The sequence below is a fragment of the Dioscorea cayenensis genome, chromosome 11 (genome assembly GCF_009730915.1).
Source record: "Dioscorea cayenensis subsp. rotundata cultivar TDr96_F1 chromosome 11, TDr96_F1_v2_PseudoChromosome.rev07_lg8_w22 25.fasta, whole genome shotgun sequence".
In the NCBI taxonomy this organism is placed as follows: Eukaryota; Viridiplantae; Streptophyta; class Magnoliopsida; order Dioscoreales; family Dioscoreaceae; genus Dioscorea; species Dioscorea cayenensis.
The window spans coordinates 13,633,481-13,652,224 of record NC_052481.1 but is presented as its reverse complement, the minus strand read 5'-3'; the positions used below and the strand labels follow the sequence as shown (position 1 = coordinate 13,652,224).

Below are 18,744 nucleotides of genomic sequence, written 5' to 3'. Positions count from 1 at the left end.
TGTTTGTCCACCCGAGTTACCGGTCCGAGTGAGCTGAAACTCTTTAATAACTGTCTCTCTAGACTTCGTGATGAAATCCAGCGAGAATTATATTTGTTGAAACCTGAGACTCTTCATGAGGCCATGGGGATGGTGAAATTAATGGAAGATAAATTCAATGCCACCTGCTCAGCCGCATCAAGGATTCCTTTTCAGTGACCACTGGCACTTCCACCGCCTCCGACTACTCTTCGAGCACTTACGCCGCCTCCGACTGTTCATCTAGCTGCATCGCTACCCATAAAACTGTTAACACCGTTGGAGATGCCAGCTTGCTGAGAAAAAGGCTTGTGTTTCAATTGTGGCTCTAAATTTGTTCCAGGTCATAAATGCAACCCTACTTTGTTTCTCTACTTAGTGGTTGACCAGGAGAATTCTGAAACACTAGAGGGTGATCCACCGCCAGAGCCGGACGCCATGGTCCTTGATGGGTGTGCTGATGAGGTTTGGCAACAGGACATTCCATCCATTTTATTTCATGCATTGATGGGGCATATGGTACCATCCACATTGAAGCTCGCTGGTTCCATCAATGGCCAAGAAGTCCTTATACTGGTGGATGGGGTTTTACAAATAATTTCATTCAATCTAGCCTTGCATCGCACCTGAAATTGGTAGTGAAACCTTCTCCTCACCGGCATGTCACCGTCGGCAATAGAAAGGCTCTCACGAGTGGGGATGAGTGTTCTGGTGTGTCGCCGAAGGTATGAAATGCAATCTTCACCGTCGATCTCATTCTGTTACCCATCTACGGTGCAGATTGTGTTCTGGGTGTACAATGGTTATTACAGTTGGGCCAGTGGTCTTTGATTATGGGAATTTTTGGATAGAGTTTGATTTCCAAGGCACCCAAATGAGATTACATGGTCTTACCCAACCACAATCTCAACTGGCTAGACTGGTATCTTTTCGTAAGGACTCAGATGGTGCCCAATTATTTCACTTATCAATTAAACCGGTTAAATCAATTGAACTGGATACGAGTCCAACAGTGGGTCAAGATGCACTCATTGTCTTCCACAATGACTTCAAGGTTCTGTTTCATTGTTTCAGAGATATTTTTCAAACTCCGTCCGGACTTTCGCCAATTCGCACTTAGGATCACAGATTTCCACTACTTCCAAGCGTGGCACCGGTCAATGTTCGACCGCATCGGTATCCCTATTTCCAAAAGTCAAAAATTGAAAAGCTCATCGGAGATATGCTTCAAGAAGGAGTCATACTGCCTAGCACAAGTCCATTCTCGTCGCCAGTCCTTCTTGTTAAAAAGAAGGACTGGACATGGCGCATTTGTGTCGACTACCGCACATTGAATGAAGTGACAGTGAAGGATAGATTTACAATTCCATTCGTCGAAGAGTTGTTAGATAAGATCACTGGATGCACGGTGTTTTCCAAGCTCGACCTACCCGCTCGCTATCATCAGGTGCAAATTCATCCACATGACATTGAGAAGACGGCATTTCGCACACACGAGGGGCATTATGAGTTCCTCGTTATGCCCTTCGACCTCACCAACATGCCATCGACCTTCCAGTCTTTGATGAATACGATTTTCAGGCAAGTGCTACGCAAATTTGTTTTGATTCTATTTGACGATATTCTTGTCTACAGTCGTGACTGGAAGTCCCATTTTGTACACTTGATGAATGTATTCAAGCGGCTCCACGATCACCAGCTTTTCACAAAGCTCTCCAAATGCGAATTTGGGTGTTCAACCATTGGTTATTTCGGTCATGTGATTTTAGGAGGAGTGTCGGTGAACCCACAAAAAACTCAAGTAATCCGCGACTGGCAGTAACCAACATCAGTGAAGGCACTGCGGGGATCTTGGGGGCTTTATGGCTACTAACGGCGTTTTGTACCACAACTTACTTCTTTGGCGGCACCATTAACATACCTTTTGCTGAAAGATGCCTTCACTTGGACACCATCAGTGACTTAGGCCTTTCAGGCATTAAAGGAGGCGATGATGACAACATCGGTCTTGCAATTACTCGATTTTACTGCTCCTTTTGTAATTCAGACAGATGCTTCGGGTACCAGCGTCGGGGCAATTCTCCTACAATGTGGTTATTCTCTGGCTTATTTCAGTAAGCAACTCTCACCTAGATTGCAGTCTGCGTCGACTTATGCCCGCGAGATATTCACCATTACAGAAGCAGTAAAGGAATAGCGGCAATACTTGTTGGGAAGACGTTTTACTGTTTAGACAGACCATCACAGCCTCCATTCTTTGTTGCATCAAACCATACATATGCCTAAACAGCAGCAGTGGCTTTGCAAGTTGCTGGCCTACGACTTTAACATCAAGTATAAGCCGGGAAATTTGAATGGTCTTGCTGATGCCTTATCGCGGGTGAATGTAGCCTCTTACTCTACTTTGTTTACTAATACAAGTCCCCAACTAGCTCTGTGGGAAGCTTTGCGCAGAGATTATGCTGCTCATTCAGAAACAGAGCAACTCGTCAAGGCAGTCAATGATGAACCAGGATAACACCCGAATTTCCTACTTCTGGATGGCATTCTCTTGTTCAAAGGGTGAGTGTGGATACCAATTAATTCATCTCTCCAACCTCTGCTGCTAACAGAATTCCATGCCATACCCACAGGTGGTCATTCCAGCATAAATTGAACATTGATGTGCTTAGCCAGTATTTTCTATTGGCATGATCTCCGGTGCCCTGTTTGTGATTTTGTGGCTAAGTGTACCATTTGTTAAGCTACTAAGCCCTTTAACAAAGCTCCTCAAGGCTTGTTGCAGCCGTTACTAATTCCCGGCAAGATTTGGCATTTGGTTTTCATGGATTTTATCACTGGATTACCCAATATAATGGCAAAGCAACAATTCTAGTCTTTGTGGATCGACTTACAAAGAATGGCCATTTCTCTGCGACGGGGCCTCGGTTTACTGTGCTATAGGTTGTTGGGACACTGGTTCATGATGTTATCAAGCTTCATGGTGTTCCAACGCAAATCATCTCATATCGCAACCCTATATTCATGAGTGAATTCTGGCGAGAGTTGTTCCAAATTCAGGGAACAATGTTGGCCAATAGTAGCGCCTACCATCCTCAAACGGAAGGTCAGACGGAGGTGCTTAATCATTGCTTGGAGGATTATCTTCGAAGTTTCATTCCCGACAATCCTCAGGAATGGACATGATACTTACCATGGGCCAAGTGGCACTATAACACAATGTGGTACTCAGCGAACAAGATGCCCCCGTTTGAAGCTGTATTTGGTTGTTCCCCACCATCACTAGCAGACTATGTCATTGGGGACTCTTCCATGGCCTCGGTTGATGAGTTACTGGCCGATCGAGCGATTATTCTCAAGGACCTGAAAAACAATTTACTCAAGGCTCGGCAATGAATGCGAGATCAAGCTAATTCCGTAAGGACAGATTCTCAGCTCCAAGTAAATGATTCGGTGTTATTGAAGCTTCAACAATACAGACAGATGTCTCTACTCAGAAGATCTTCTAATAAGCTGGCATGAAGGTTTTTAGGTCCATTTCCAATTGTTGAGAGAGCGGGGACCGTTGCCTATAGATTGAATTTACCTGCCACTACAAAGTTACACAATGTATTTCACATCTCCAGGTTAAAGAAAATTGTTGGGAATCCTGTAGTGGAAGTCAATACGTTACCACCAGACTTTATTAATCAAAACCCAATTCTCCAGCCAAAAGCTATTCTTAAGCATCTGGAGATCCTAGGTAAAGGCAAAGTAATTTTGCAAGTGTTGGTACAGTGGGGATAGCCACCGGAGATGGATGCTAAGTGGGAAGATGCTATTGACTTCTAATGGGCATTCCCTGATTTCATCCTTGAAGACAAGGGTTCGATAGAGGTGGAGGCAATTGATGCAGGAGTGGAAGATGAAAACCGGGTTGCAGGTCTGAGGCGAAGCAAGCGCAGCAGCAAAGGCATTCCTGGAGAAAGGTTTAGGGACTTCGTGCCGAATTGATGATGAGTACCAGCTTTGTGGTTAGCTAATTAGTATTATAATTAGTGATATAATTATAGTAATGAATGAATGTCTTGTAGTTCAAGAAACCAAGATTGTTAGAGAGATATGTATTTTGGTATGACGTGTCCTGGCACATGATATGTTTGAGAAAATGCCTCACTGAAAAGGTTGTTACAATGATTGTAGAGATCCCTAATAAGAAGGGGTACAATAAATGAAAAGTATGGAATATTTGCTCTAATTCTCTCTTTCTTTCTCTCTTCTTCTCCTTGATCTCCTTCTTCTCGTTCTTCTTCTTCTCTTCTTCTTCCCAGTTATTTTCTCTTAAAGTTCATTGAGAATTGGTGCGGTTCCCACATTAGGTACTTTCATCATACATGTAATTATTTGCTTATGAATTTTCTATATAGAAGTTATTAAAACTTTATTTTCTAATTGGATTTTTGTTGAGTTGTAACTATTTATTTTAATTGATATCAATAAACAAAATGCATTAGGACTACCTATATATATATATATATATTCCCATTTGATTAATTTGGTTAGTTTAATATCAAAATGGACAAAAACAGATGTATATTAATTGTTTCTTACATATGGAATAAAATGCTATGTAAGAATAAAAACATATCTCAACAATAACACAAACCATATAGTTTTTGTGAAGTTTAAAGAAGGATTAAATGCAATTATTCATCATTGTTCATTGTATTTAGTGTATTTTTCATTTTGCTCCATATATTTTGCAAGAAAAAAATATAAAAATAAATTATATGGTGTAGGATTAGAATATCATTTCAATATAATGAAAAAAAACACATGATGATACGGGCTACTTAGAGAAAAACACTATCACCGTTAGCTATTGGATAGCCCAATAGTATGGCATAAGAGTTAAAGGGAAAGGGTAAATGTTTGAATCCTTCCCCAGACAGTACGATTGGGTTTAACACTATTTATCAGCATTGTTCACGATCCGAGTGTAGGTCCTATGTGAAAGTAACATTGGTTTCACTCTCCAAAGTTACACGATAAAAGGATTTTTCTATAAAGTCCGTAAACTACTATAATTAGTGTACCTCCCGTACTTAATTTTCTTTTTGGGAAAAAAAAATCTATATCACTGGAACCTATTTATTTTATAAAAATTTTACATTCAACCCTAGTTTAGTAGCATTATAGTGATTTTTCAAAAATTTGACTTTTCAAAAATGAATTTGTTTATAGAGTGCTACCGTTGAACCCCTCATTGTCATAGCGAAACTTCATTGAAATTGTTTATAGAGTACTACCGTTGAACCCCTCACATTTATCATTATCTTATTGCCTATTTATATATATATATATATTTCTCTTAAATAGGCCAATTATATGCAATAGCCATTTAGTGGGGTATAATTTTCCATAATATTTCCTAATATTTATTAAATAAATATTTTTTTAATTTTTTTTCACAACATGATATAAATTTTCGACTAATGAATCAAGCTTAGAGCCCATGTTTTATTATAATTTTGTTAATTTATTTTTATAAATATGGGCAAACTATAATCCGCCAGCTAAACCTCACTTAAGAGGAAAATAAATTATTATTTTAATTGAGTTTATATTAATCTCACCTAATGTCACCTAAAATATTCATCCTACTTTTATCATATATATATATATATATATATATATATATATATATTATTCATTTTGGCATATGACATAAACTATCAAATTGGATTCTATTAATGTCTCAAATAATACTTCCAATGATATCCAACTGGACAACAATTCTCCCACTCAAAAGACTCATCAAAAGACTATAGATACACTAGACTTGTCTCCATAAGTTGTCCTTTATCCTCTTGTAACTATATGACATATTAGATGCTCTGAATATCTTCTATGTGAGCAAGTTTTCCAGGTCTTCTTATTGTAAGAAAATGCAATGGAAATAAAGCTTTTCTGCTAGCTTCTTCTAAAAAATCTCATTACCTCAATACATTATCATGGTATCAGAGACCCTTCCTTTTTTTCTTTTTCCATTAAAATCTCCAAGTTCTAAGACTCTTCAACATCCTCACTCCTTGTCTATGGCCACACAAACAACTAATCCTAACTCCTCAGCATCATCTTCCTCCTCACAACAAATCACCACTTCACACTCCATATCAGATTCTCTCATCCAAATCAATCTCTCTATGACAACTAAGCTTGATAGGTCTAACTATCTCACATGGAAGTCCCAAATCCATCCTCTCCTTCTTGGCTACGACCTTGCTAAATATATTGAGGGCAACTCACCACCACCAACTATTACCTCACCAAGCAGCCAACTTGATGTCAATCAGACTTTCTTCCTTGCATAAACAAGATCATCTTCTTCTCGAATGGCTTCGCTCCTCCTTAACCGAGTCTATTCTTGCTCAGTTCGTAAGCTCCAATACATTAACTGAACTTTGGAAAACTCTTCACCAAACATACTCCGCATCTTCTCGAGCCAAGTTGACTGACTTACGCCGCCAACTTTAGACCACTACTAAAGGTGGCCTTTCATGTTCTGACAATCTCGACAAGATGAAAAGTCTTGCCGATGAACTTGCTTTCATTGGTTCACCTATCTCTGATGAAGATCTTTGTATGTATGTCATCAATAGTTTGGGGCCTCAATATAATGCCTTTGTTGTTGCAATTACAACCTCCACCTGACATGAGACTCTCGCAACACCATCTCTTCTAGATTTACTCCAGCACCTATTCACAACTTGCCTAGACCTTCTCATATGTCTGATCCACGCCTTGCATTTCCACGCCATAGACCTACTGCAAAACTCCGCTCAACTTCTCCAAACCCTTCCCTTATCAATATGGAATGACGCCCTACATGTCACATATGCACTCGAGTGGGCCATACCGCCTTAACATGTTGGTATCATTTTGATCATTCCTACACAACTTCACCTCCTTCGACCTTTGAAGCCTATGTCACCACTTCAACTTTGCCCGCCCCTTCAACAGAATGGTTTCTCGACTCCGGTGCAACTCATCATGTGACAGGTGACCTCAACAATCTCTCTTCCTTTGCCTTCTATAATAGTAAAGACCAACTCCAAATTGGCAATGGTATGGGCATGCATATAAAACACATTGGCTTCTCCAATTTCTCTCTTTCAAATCACACCATTCATCTTTCAAATATACTCCATGTTCCCATGTTCACCAAAAATCTTCTCACTCTTTCCCAGTTACTCCATGACAATGATCTAACAATTACATTTTCTTCTAATTCTTATGTTGTTAAGGACCGCCGCACCAAGACCATCCTTCTACAAGCCAAGAGCTTTAATGGTCTTTACTCCTTCAAGCTTCCGCTCATCATCAACTCTATCTCTCCTCAAGCCTTTCTTGGTGAATGCGTGTCGGCTGAAGTTTGCCATGCTCGTTTTGGCCATCCATCCTACTTTACAACCTTGCATGTTCTTAATGCCTATTAACTACCTCTCTTCTAAATTATCCTTTTGTGATGATTTCTCCATGGCAAAAGCTCACAAATTACCCTTTATACCTTCAATCTCTATTTCTCATGCACCTCTTGATATTTTACATTCTGATGTTTGGGGTCCTGCCCCTTCATTATCTCAAAAATGGATATCGTTATTAAGTCCTCTCCATGGATGATTTCTCTCGTTTCTCTTGGATATATTTTATGCAAACCAAAGATGAACTACCTAAGATTTTCTCTCTTTTCAAATCTCAAGTTGAAAGCTTACTTCAAACCACTATCAAAGTTTTAAGAACAGAGGGGGGCACCGAGTACAAGCCTATTCTCCGTGCACATCGTCAAATAACTCATCAAACCATTTGTTCATATACCCCTAAACAAAATGGCACCGTTGAGCGTAAACACCGTCATATCGTTGAGCTTGCCCTTGCCATTATGTCTCATGCCTCTATTCCTCTTCAATTTTGGGATGATATTTTTCAAAGTGTGGTCTTTCTTGTCAATCGCCTTCCCCCTCCCCCCTCTTATCTCACCGTACACCAAACTTTTTCAATGTCCACCAGATTATCGATTTTTCTGCACTCTTGGTTGCTTGTGTTATCCTCTTCTCTGTCCTTATAATGATCATACATCTTCACTCTTTACCTTGTGTTTCCTTGGTTATTCCTCCACTTAAAAAGGCTACAAATGCTTTCATATTTCTACAAATCTCCTTTATATATCACGACATGTACATTTTGATGACACGAATTTCCCTTTCTCCAACCCTCCTACATCCACTAATTTTTCCCTTTCATCACCTACTTCTCTTCTACCACTTTTGCTCCAAACCTCCTATCCAGCCATACCTAACCCAATCTCCCCATCCCCTTTTTCATTAGTTGAACTTGCAAACCAAATGGATCCCACCATTCAGCCTGGATCCCTTTCCCAGTCTACTTCTACACACCATATGACTACTCGTACCCGTGATCACACTCATAAACCTCGTCATTTTCCCGACTATGTGGCCTTTTTCTTAACTATTGAAATCTCTTCTCTCCAAGATGAACCCACCACCTTTGCTGCAGCCAATAAATATTTTCATTGGCATGAAGCTATGGCTTAAGAAATTGATGCACTCAGTTGCAATAATACTTGGGTTTTGGTTCCTCCTCCAACCGATCAACGTGTTATTGGATGCAAATGGGTTTATCGGATCAAACGCAAGGCCGATGGCACACTTGAACCTACAAAGCTCGTCTTGTTGCTAAGGGATTTCACCAAGAAGGCATTGATTATCATGACACTTTTAGCCCAGTGGTCAAACCTACAAGCATTTGTGTTGTTCTTTCTCTTGCTCTCTCTCGCGGATGTATCTTTCGCCAATTTGATGTCCAAAATGCATTCCATCATGGTTATCTCAATGAATGCGTCTACATGACCCAACCACCTGGCTTTATCGACTCCATCCTTCCTACTCATGTGTGCCTCCTTTCAAAAGCCTTATATGGTCTCAAGCAATCTCCTCTCGCTTGGTTTCATCATCTAAGTTTAGTCTTGGCAATTCAGAGTTTTCAAGCTTCATCCTCCAATCCATCTCTCTCCATTCGCCACTTTAATGGAGACACCACCATTTTCTTGGTCTAGACTTGTCTTTATAAGTTGTCTCTATAAGATGCTCTAAATATCTTCTACATAAGCAAGTTTTCCAGATCTTGTGATTGTAAGAAAATGAAATGAAAACAAAGCTAATCTGCTAGCTTATTCTCAAAAATCTCATTACCTCACTACATTTATCAGATTACAATGATATCTAATTAAAAAAATAAAATATTAGCGTCCTTAATCCAGTAAAGTTCCCATACTAAGAATATATTTAATCTTAATATAATATGCCAGCAGTATTAATTATCAAATTTAAAAATATATATAATAAATATGATTAATTCGATAGACTTACTTTTTTATATAAAAATTAAAATAAAATCAAATTACTAAATTTGTATAAGATTACAACATCAGAAAAAATTACAAACTATTAGTTTGAACTAAAGCCGGTCTTGCTAAAAATGACACCATGCGAAATTGTAAATTTTTTATTTTTTATTAAATAGTAAATTAAATAATAAAAAACTCAAGAAAAAAATTGGAGCCCAAGGGTGTTGTGCCTGAGGGCGGTGTTCATTTGAACCAATCAAATTGTGGGTTGTTCAAGGGAGTCAAGGGAGTACATATTATAAGAAGAGAGAAAAACTTGATATACATACTGTTATTTTGGAAAGAAAATATTACTTTTTCTCATGTTAATTTATAGTGGTACATAGGCCCTTAGACTAACAGCCTCATTAACAATCTTTAAACGCAAAGTAACTAACTCCTAGATTAGAAATAAGAATAACAAACAAGTTACAAATCTCTCCAACAATATACTTAATATATATATATATACATGAACATTTGTGTTAACCGTTGGATTTCAATCTAATAGTTATATACTGTGTAATAAACAGTATCACAGTATCACTATGTTTATAAATAATAGCACAATGAAAATGGGATGCACATTATCTAAAGATGGTGCACTATATAATAAACAGTATCACAATATTTTTATGCTTATAAATAGCAACATATTGAAAAATTGGGATATACAGTATTTTGATCTAAACTGTTCAATTAATTTTAGCACATATCTCAATATATATATAAAACTTCTTAACAACACCTCCATTCAGCTTAATCATACTCTAATTATAAGAATAATTTATGTATTTGACTAAATCTTTCAGTTTATAAAAATATTATTTGATTTTCAAATTATACAAATATATATAATTTACCCTTAATTGACAAATGGCATAAATATTGTCAAAGGATAGACAAATATAGAAGTGCACCAATTATAGTGACTTAATGACCTCCTACGAATGTAGGATATTACAACAGTTTGCCACATGAAATTAAGATGGAAATATCATGAACCATAATTATATAATGATATATGCCTCTGTCATGCAACTTTGGAGGGGTGGAGAATATGACTCCTCCAACAGAAAACCTAATGAATAGTGAATTAACATTACTATACAATACTCCTACGGTATTATATTGTACTTGCAAAGTACTACATAATACCGATGTTGAGGGATTTTGATCTTTGTCTGTCAATTCACCATTATGGTGTGAGATATCACTGAGCTACCAGTGATTCCCCTTCTAGAACATTTCAAAAGAATTAAAATAAAATGTATATATATACATGGAAACTGGCACACTATCAACAATACGAGTGGAAATACCAAAATTGGAGATTGAGGACCAGATATCTGCTTCCCACTGTTAAGAAATGATATCACTGTCAGCATGCAATTGCTTGCATTCCTTCCCACTTCCAAGCCCACTACTAATCTATTCAACGCTCATCCTCTTCTTCTTTTTCTTCTACTTCTTTTACTACTACTATTGCTCATTCTTATTGGATGAAATCAAACACTTAATCTTGTTCTTTTGTCAGTCATGCAAGTCTAAGTTCCTGTAACATTCACAAGCGCATTTCCTTATCATTCAACATTTGCATGCTCAAGCATGAGCTTGATAAGACAACAATAGCGAATCACGAAGACTCGAATCATTCTTTAATTGGCTAAGTTGATGATCGTGCACCATCACTGCCACTAGTAATTATTACTCCTTAGGGAAGTTGGGCTTGGGGATAAGAACAGGTCGCCAAGATTTTTAAATAAGGAAATCTTGAATTGAACGGAAAATTCTTATATTACCTGACTAAAATTTGATTCATTAACATTTATAAAAATTTTATATTTTAAATTAAAATCTTACCTTTTTTAGCTAATAATAAATCTGTAATTATTTATTACTATTAATGTTTTAAAAAATAATTATTATCTGTATATATATATTTAAAATAAAATTTTTAAAAAGTAAAAGTAATTTAATTCTACTAGTGAAAACTAATAATCAACACTTAATAAATCATAGCCTCACAGTACTTGGCCTTACTATACTGTGATAATAAAAGGAGAGACATTTTAAGGTCATGAGTTTAAAACTTGATGAAAAATTGTGATGGTACGTAACAGGTCATTAATTGTGGCTGTAGGCTCACACCCCAAACCTTTATTCTCATATGAGGGCGGGGGGCTGGATAATCAATCCCCATTTTGTGTGCACACCTCTACCACGTGGTTTGTCTATGTTTCATCAATAAAATAAAATAAATAATGTGATTTGATTTTGATTTTAGAATTGAATTTTCTTATTTAATTGAATGATAAATATTGCAAACCGTTATATGGAATTGCCTAATAATTAAGCCATTTGACTCTTTTACTAGAGGTCAATGGTTTAACACTACTAATACATAGTTGAGATCTAAATTATGTGCGCACATTATAAAATAAAATAAAAAATTTAAATGAAGGAATAATAAAAAAAGTGTTGATGAGAGGGAAAGCAAAATTTCAACAATTTTTTTATTTATTTTTTTAGAAATACTGGTCAACTATTTCGGGTCAAAGGAAACTGAAACCCTCCAAATTGGCTTATAACTAAAAATTAACGCCTTTAACTTGTTTGTTTCCCCTATGTCTATTATACTTGTTCCTTATTCTTGTTTTTTAAATAAATTATGGTTTTATCCATTTTAATAAAAAATGTAAAAAAATAACAACCCAAATAACAATTTTATTTCTATGAAAAGCCAACTTAACCAATTAATACTAAACAATTAACCTATCTAGAAACATATCTTACCCAACATTTGCATGCTCAAACATGAGACCATGTAGAGAAAACAAACAAATCACTTTGGAATTGAGAAATCATTGTTTAATTGGCTAAGGAGATTATGGCGCACTTTGGGAGGTAGTGGGACGATGATAACAAAAAAACAGTGGTAAGGTGCTCACAGTGCACCCATGAATTAAACCCACCTTGCACCTCCCCCACCATCAACCCATGTCCCATTCATCTTTTTCTTCCTATATATATAGATTGCAAGTAAGTCAGGAAGGAAAGAACAAGGGGAATAAGGTTTGGGAGTATGAAGTTTCTACTTTCAAACATTGTTACTTTGTTTCTTGTTTTTTTCCTTTTATCATTAGCCAATGGCATGGAGGAGAAGAAGAAGAAGGATGTTTATATAGTTTATATGGGAGCTGCACCACTCGCTTCTTCTCCAGAGACTCTTACACAGACCCATCTTGAGCTTCTTACTTCAGTTATTAAAAGGTTTGCTGTTTTGTCTAATTTTATTTTTAGATTTGAGTGATTCAATTTAAGCTAACTTTTGTTATACGTATGCCAATTTAATTAGATGATGATGTGAACAATTAAATATATATATTTTTTAATATTTCTGGAAATTTGATGAGTTTATATTCAATAATGTATAAATTATTTTGAAAAACATTCTACATGCTTGATTGTTGTATTAGTGTAGACCTCCACTTATAAATTTTAATTTGTTAAAATATAGTTAATTGTTTTCTTTTGTGTCATAGTTAACTAGGATATTATTATTATTATTATTATTATTATTATTATTATTATTATACAACATTCATATGTGCTCATTTTTAATAATTTTCCATAAATATTAATCAATATTTATTTAATTAAATTACATGAGAATACTATAATTATTATTTTTGTATTTTCCACTTTTAATATTTGATTAGACAAGAGCAAGTGAAGTTGATTCATAGCTACAAATATGGGTTCTCTGGCTTTGCTGCGAGGCTATCAAAAGAAGAGGCATTGGACATAAGCCAGAAACAAGGCGTGATATCTGTGTTTGTTGATCCTATTTACCAACTTCATACTACTCGATCATGGGATTTTTTGCAACTTCAGAACTCCATAGAGACAGGCTTAACACCAGGAGCAAATGAGCGTGATGCTGGATCTTCTTCCATCGGAGGTGAAGATACAATCATTGGATTATTAGATACAGGTATAAAAACTCATGATATAAGAGTCAAAACTTGATGGATTTTATATAAAAATATTATAAGATTATGGAATGTTATTATATCACAATTATTTTTGATTCATTTTTGGAATTTCAGGGATTTGGCCTGAATCACCTAGCTTCAGTGATAAAGGGATGAGTCCACTTAAAAAAAGATGGCATGGGACATGCGTTAGCGCACATGATTTCAATTCATCTAATTGTAACATGTGAGTTTTTTTTTTTTTAGTTATGTTAGTTAATTAGTTACCTTACACATCAACATATTAAAATAGGCATTTTTCTAAATCTTACATTGACTTTTACAGAGAGTTACTTTTCACATTGAAAAAAATAAATGTAAATTACCATAATTTATAAAGGAGGTCAAAACAATTTATACAGAGTTTTGGTAATATCAACTAGTTTTCATGTGTCCCGAAAATTCCAAAATTCATAATAATTGAGTAGTGTTCTTTATGTTAATATATATAAAAAAAAAATTTTAAAAACTTATTTACATGTTCATTTTAGAAAATGGTTATTTGAGAATGTGTATTGCTTTTCCATATTTTTAGAAAAAAGCTGTGTTTTGATAAATTTAAATAAGTTCTATTATGTGCATCTAAATAAATTTACATTGACAAGATCAATGTAAAATACAACAAAAACACAGGAGTTTATGTACTGGGAGAATACTGTGAATGAATAATATAAATAATGGTTTATCTATATATTTTTTTTAAAGAAACATATTAAAAAATTTAAAATACGAAAGAGAGGAAAGTTTTATATAAAAAAAAAAACCTATCAAAGAGCTTTGATGAAATTTAAAAAACCGAAAAATTATCCGCATGCGTGTCACCTTTGAAACACAGGAAGCTCATCGGAGCAAGATCGTACGAAACCGACGACAGCAGCCCATTTCCCCTCACCAGCACGAATTCCCCAAGAGACGAAGACGGTCACGGAACCCACACCGCCTCCACCGCCGCCGGCTCCGCGGTCTCCGACGCATCCTACTACGGCGTCGCCACCGGCACGGCCAGGGGCGGCTCTCCCAACTCCAGGATAGCCATGTACAAGGTTTGCGGCAACTTCGGCTGCAGCGGTTCCTCCATCCTCGCCGCATTCGATGATGCCATTGCCGATGGTGTCGATGTGCTCTCTATCTCGCTTGGTGCTTCAACATTCTTCAGGCCCGACTTCGACACGGATCCTATCGCGATTGGGTCGTTTCATGCTGTGGAGAAGAATGTGATCGTCGTTTGCTCCGCTGGGAACGATGGGCCTTCGGCGGGGAGTGTCGTTAATGCGGCTCCTTGGATCTTGACTGTCGCCGCTACCACTATTGATCGGAAGTTTGAGTCCGATATCGCTCTCGGTGGTAACAATAACGCTATCAAGGTATACTCTATTCGGGAGGTTTTCTTTCGTTTTTTATTCGTTTGTTTAAAGAGGTATTAAATATTATTTTTTTAAAAAAATTTAATATATTTTTTTATAAATTATATTAACTATATATTTTATTAAATTGTATTTTGAATAAAAATAATTTTGAATAATTAATATAATTTTTTTATAAAATTTAAATTATTAACTAATTTTATCTGATTTTTTTTTGAGTTAAAATAAATAAGTAAAAATGATTGGAGGGCACTAGATTTTTTTTTATTCCTTTGTAATAATAATAATAATAATAATTTCTTTGAAATATAGCATGAGATTTTGTCTGGTTTAGAAAAAAGGGTTGGGACTGTAAGTGTGCTGGAAAATTTTTATTAACTAAATTATAAATTTTACTTAATATTAATTTTAAAAGTAATATTATGTTTTTAATTACTAATAAATAATCTTAACAATTTTGTAATAATAATTATTAAATAAATCTAAGATAATTAAATTTTGTTTATGACAAAGTTCAGTTACGTCTGCTAATCCTATCTCATTTGCTAACATATCCCTATTTCATTAATTTTTTTAATAAAATTTGAATTACCAAAATTTTAGAAAATCTAAGCAAACATAAAAATTCAGGAGAGCTATTTGCAATTTATGTATGTGCTTGCATATTTTGACCAAAACAAGATCAAAGCTATCAAATGATAAAAATGAAAACTTAAATTTAAAAAAAAAAAATTAAATGTGAAGATTAAGATCTTTTATCAAAATTGTAACTTTTTGTGCTCATAAAATATTAGGGGGAAGCTATAAATTTCTCAATTTTGGACAAGTCTCCGACATATCCATTGATCTATGGAAAATCAGCAAAGTCTGATTCAAACTCAAGTACTGATCAATCAGCCAGGTAAGTTACCCAATATCATTCAAGTTATTTACCTAAATCTGTTCATCATGGTCCAAGTATATATATATATATATATATATATATATATATATATATATATATATATATATATATGCTCCTGCAAACCACCATAATTCATAAACCTCTTCATAAGTCTCTTCTTAAACCAATATCACAGATACCTCTGGAGCAGAGGTGGTAATTTTGGTTGAAGTCTCATGATTAAGTAGTCTTGTTAAAAGCTCAAATATAAACACTATTAGCCAACATGTTATATTTAGTTTTTACATTATAAATTAAGATAAATACATGTTTACAAAGCATATATCATCATTACACAAATAAAATATGAATCACCAAACACCATAGTTATTAAATTAAATTCAATCTCTGTTTTAAGTTCAAATAATTTATAACTCCTAAATAACACAAATATTAAATAATGTAATTCAGTTGAAACATTCTAGGCCAGTTGACATGATTATAACATAAAAATTACCATGTCTCAAATGGGTTGTGAAATCCAAACTCATTAAACTCTGTTACATTGGGTCATCATGTCACATTTTCCCATCCCTACCCTAGAATGATATATATATCTAGAAATATCCAAGTAATTATGCATTTTGCAAGAATATGTATAAAAATAAATAAATAAATAATAAAAAATAAATTAATATTTGCACCAAGTCTAAAAAAATGAAAAAAAAATTCATTATTCAGCCATTGCGAAGGGGAGTCATTGGATCTGAAAAAGATCAAAGGAAAGATAGTTGTTTGCAAGCACTCGGAAGATGACACGTCAAAGTCCATAATAGTTGATCTATTAAAGGACTCCGGAGCAATTGGATTGATACTTGTCAACGATCAACTAAAATCCATAGCTTCTACTTACCTTGATTTCCCAGTTACTGAGATCCTTCTCCCAGCAGCTGATGAGCTCTTCACCTACATCAACTCCACTAAGTAATCACTATCTTAACCTTCCATAATATTTCCAATCTTTAATTAGATTTTTTAATCATGTGAAACAATTTTAATTTTACTTGGTTTGTGATTGGATGGCTAAAAATAGGAAACCAGTTGCAACCATTTTGCCAACCATAGCTGTGACCAACTACAAGCCTGCACCACAAATAGCTTATTTCTCTTCAAGAGGCCCTTCTTCACAAACAAAAAACATCCTCAAGGTGAGCTTTGTTCTAACTGTTCTTTTCATACTGTTTTATGGGTGGTTAGTTCAGAGCTTAGAGAATGCATGCAGCCTGATATTGCAGCACCAGGAGTGAACATTCTAGCAGGATGGCCTTCAGGGAATTCATCATCAGATGTACCACCAGGGCAAAAGCCTTCAGGTTTCAATCTACTCTCTGGGACTTCAATGTCTTGCCCTCATGTGGCTGGAGTTACAGCCAATGTCAAGTCTTGGAACCCAGACTGGAGCCCAGCTGCAATCCGATCGGCCATCATGACCACAGGTCTTCACCTAAAATCAACTACTTGTCAACTCTCATACAAATTAAATTCTTGAACCTTGACTTAGTAATTTCATATTCCTTGGTCTTTTGCTGTAGCTACTTTGATGAACAATAATAAGAACCAGTTGACAACTGATTCGGGCTCTACTGCAACACCATATGATTTTGGAGCAGGAGAAGTTAATCCAACAGCTGCATTGCAACCAGGTCTGGTTTATGATGCAGGGCCTCAAGATTATCTGTTGTTTTTGTGTAACTATGGTTACAATACAACAACCATCAAGGCTATTAGTAATAACACACTTGCTGGATTTGAATGCCCAAAGAACTCTAGTAAAGACTTGATTTCCAATCTCAATTACCCATCAATAGCTGTCAGCAACCTACAAGGACAAGAGAAAAAGACAGTGAGTCGGGTACTGACCAATGTGGGAGCTGAAGAAATCACATACACTGTAAGTATCCAATCTCCAGATGGTGTAGATGTCAAGGTAGTTCCTGAGAAGCTTCAGTTCACAAAGAAAAATAAGAAATTGAGCTACCAAGTGACCTTTTCTATTAAGGATTCCCTAACAACTGAACTGTTTGGGTGGATTACTTGGTCAGATGGAAAGCAGAGAGTTAGAAGTCCATATGTAATCAGTAGCAAGCAATAAATGCTGGTATGAAAAATACCTTGATTAGATGAAATGCAACTTAGATCTATGATCTATCTATATGACCCATGTGTAGTATTCGATGTATTCATAGAATTTAAAATTATCGAATTTGATTGGCTGAATTTTCCTAAACAAAAAGTAGGAACTTCTGAGTTTGAGAGATGAAAATAAGCCGAGGGCTCTCTAGCAATAATCAATTATTTTAAAATATTCTCCTGAAACTGGGAGGAAACTAATGATGGCAATCTATATAGACAATTTATATATCCTATTATATGATTGATTTATCCTTTTCGTATTCTTTTATTATAAACCGATGCTACTTGGGGTATATATATTACATGATGGAGATAATCAAGTCTTGGTTGAAAGGAACAAATAGAAGAGAATTCTGGCGCAAAATGAAGTTGGAATATGCTTTTCAGGATAAGCATGGTCAGGAAGCACGCCCATGCTTCCGATTGTGCAGTTTTCAAGACTTAGAGATTTGTAGGCCAACTGAGGAAGCACACCAATGCTTATGCCCGTGCACTTCACTAAAATCAGAGCAAACTGGAGAGCATGGTTTTAGTGCCCCTAGAACTAGCATCCTCTAGAAGCATGGTCAGTAAGCACGGGCGTGTTTACTCCTGTACACTTTACTGGGAGTTTTAGAGAGAAAAGAGCAAGGTCCAAGTGTTCCTATCACCAGCATGGTCTCGAAGCACAAGCAACAAGAACGAGGGTGCTTATGCCCTTGCACTTTTCAGAATGGGTTACAATTGTGCCGAGAACAAGTTCCAAGACACCACAATAAAAGCACGGTCAAGAGCATGAATATGAGCACATTCGTGCTTGCATCG

General features: G+C 35.8%; 1 protein-coding gene across 1 annotated transcript; it reads left to right on the top strand.

Annotated features, from left to right (window-relative positions):
• Positions 1 to 12,521: 12,521 nt before the first annotated feature.
• On the top strand, positions 12,522 to 18,024 carry LOC120272142 (CO(2)-response secreted protease-like). Its single transcript, XM_039278899.1, has 9 exons — positions 12,522 to 12,736; positions 13,186 to 13,460; positions 13,576 to 13,687; positions 14,336 to 14,864; positions 15,659 to 15,765; positions 16,489 to 16,731; positions 16,841 to 16,955; positions 17,030 to 17,243; positions 17,340 to 18,024. The coding sequence occupies exons 1-9, from the start codon at positions 12,549 to 12,551 to the stop codon at positions 17,897 to 17,899; spliced, it is 2,343 nt and encodes a 780-aa protein (XP_039134833.1). The 5' UTR covers positions 12,522 to 12,548; the 3' UTR covers positions 17,900 to 18,024.
• Positions 18,025 to 18,744: the final 720 nt, after the last annotated feature.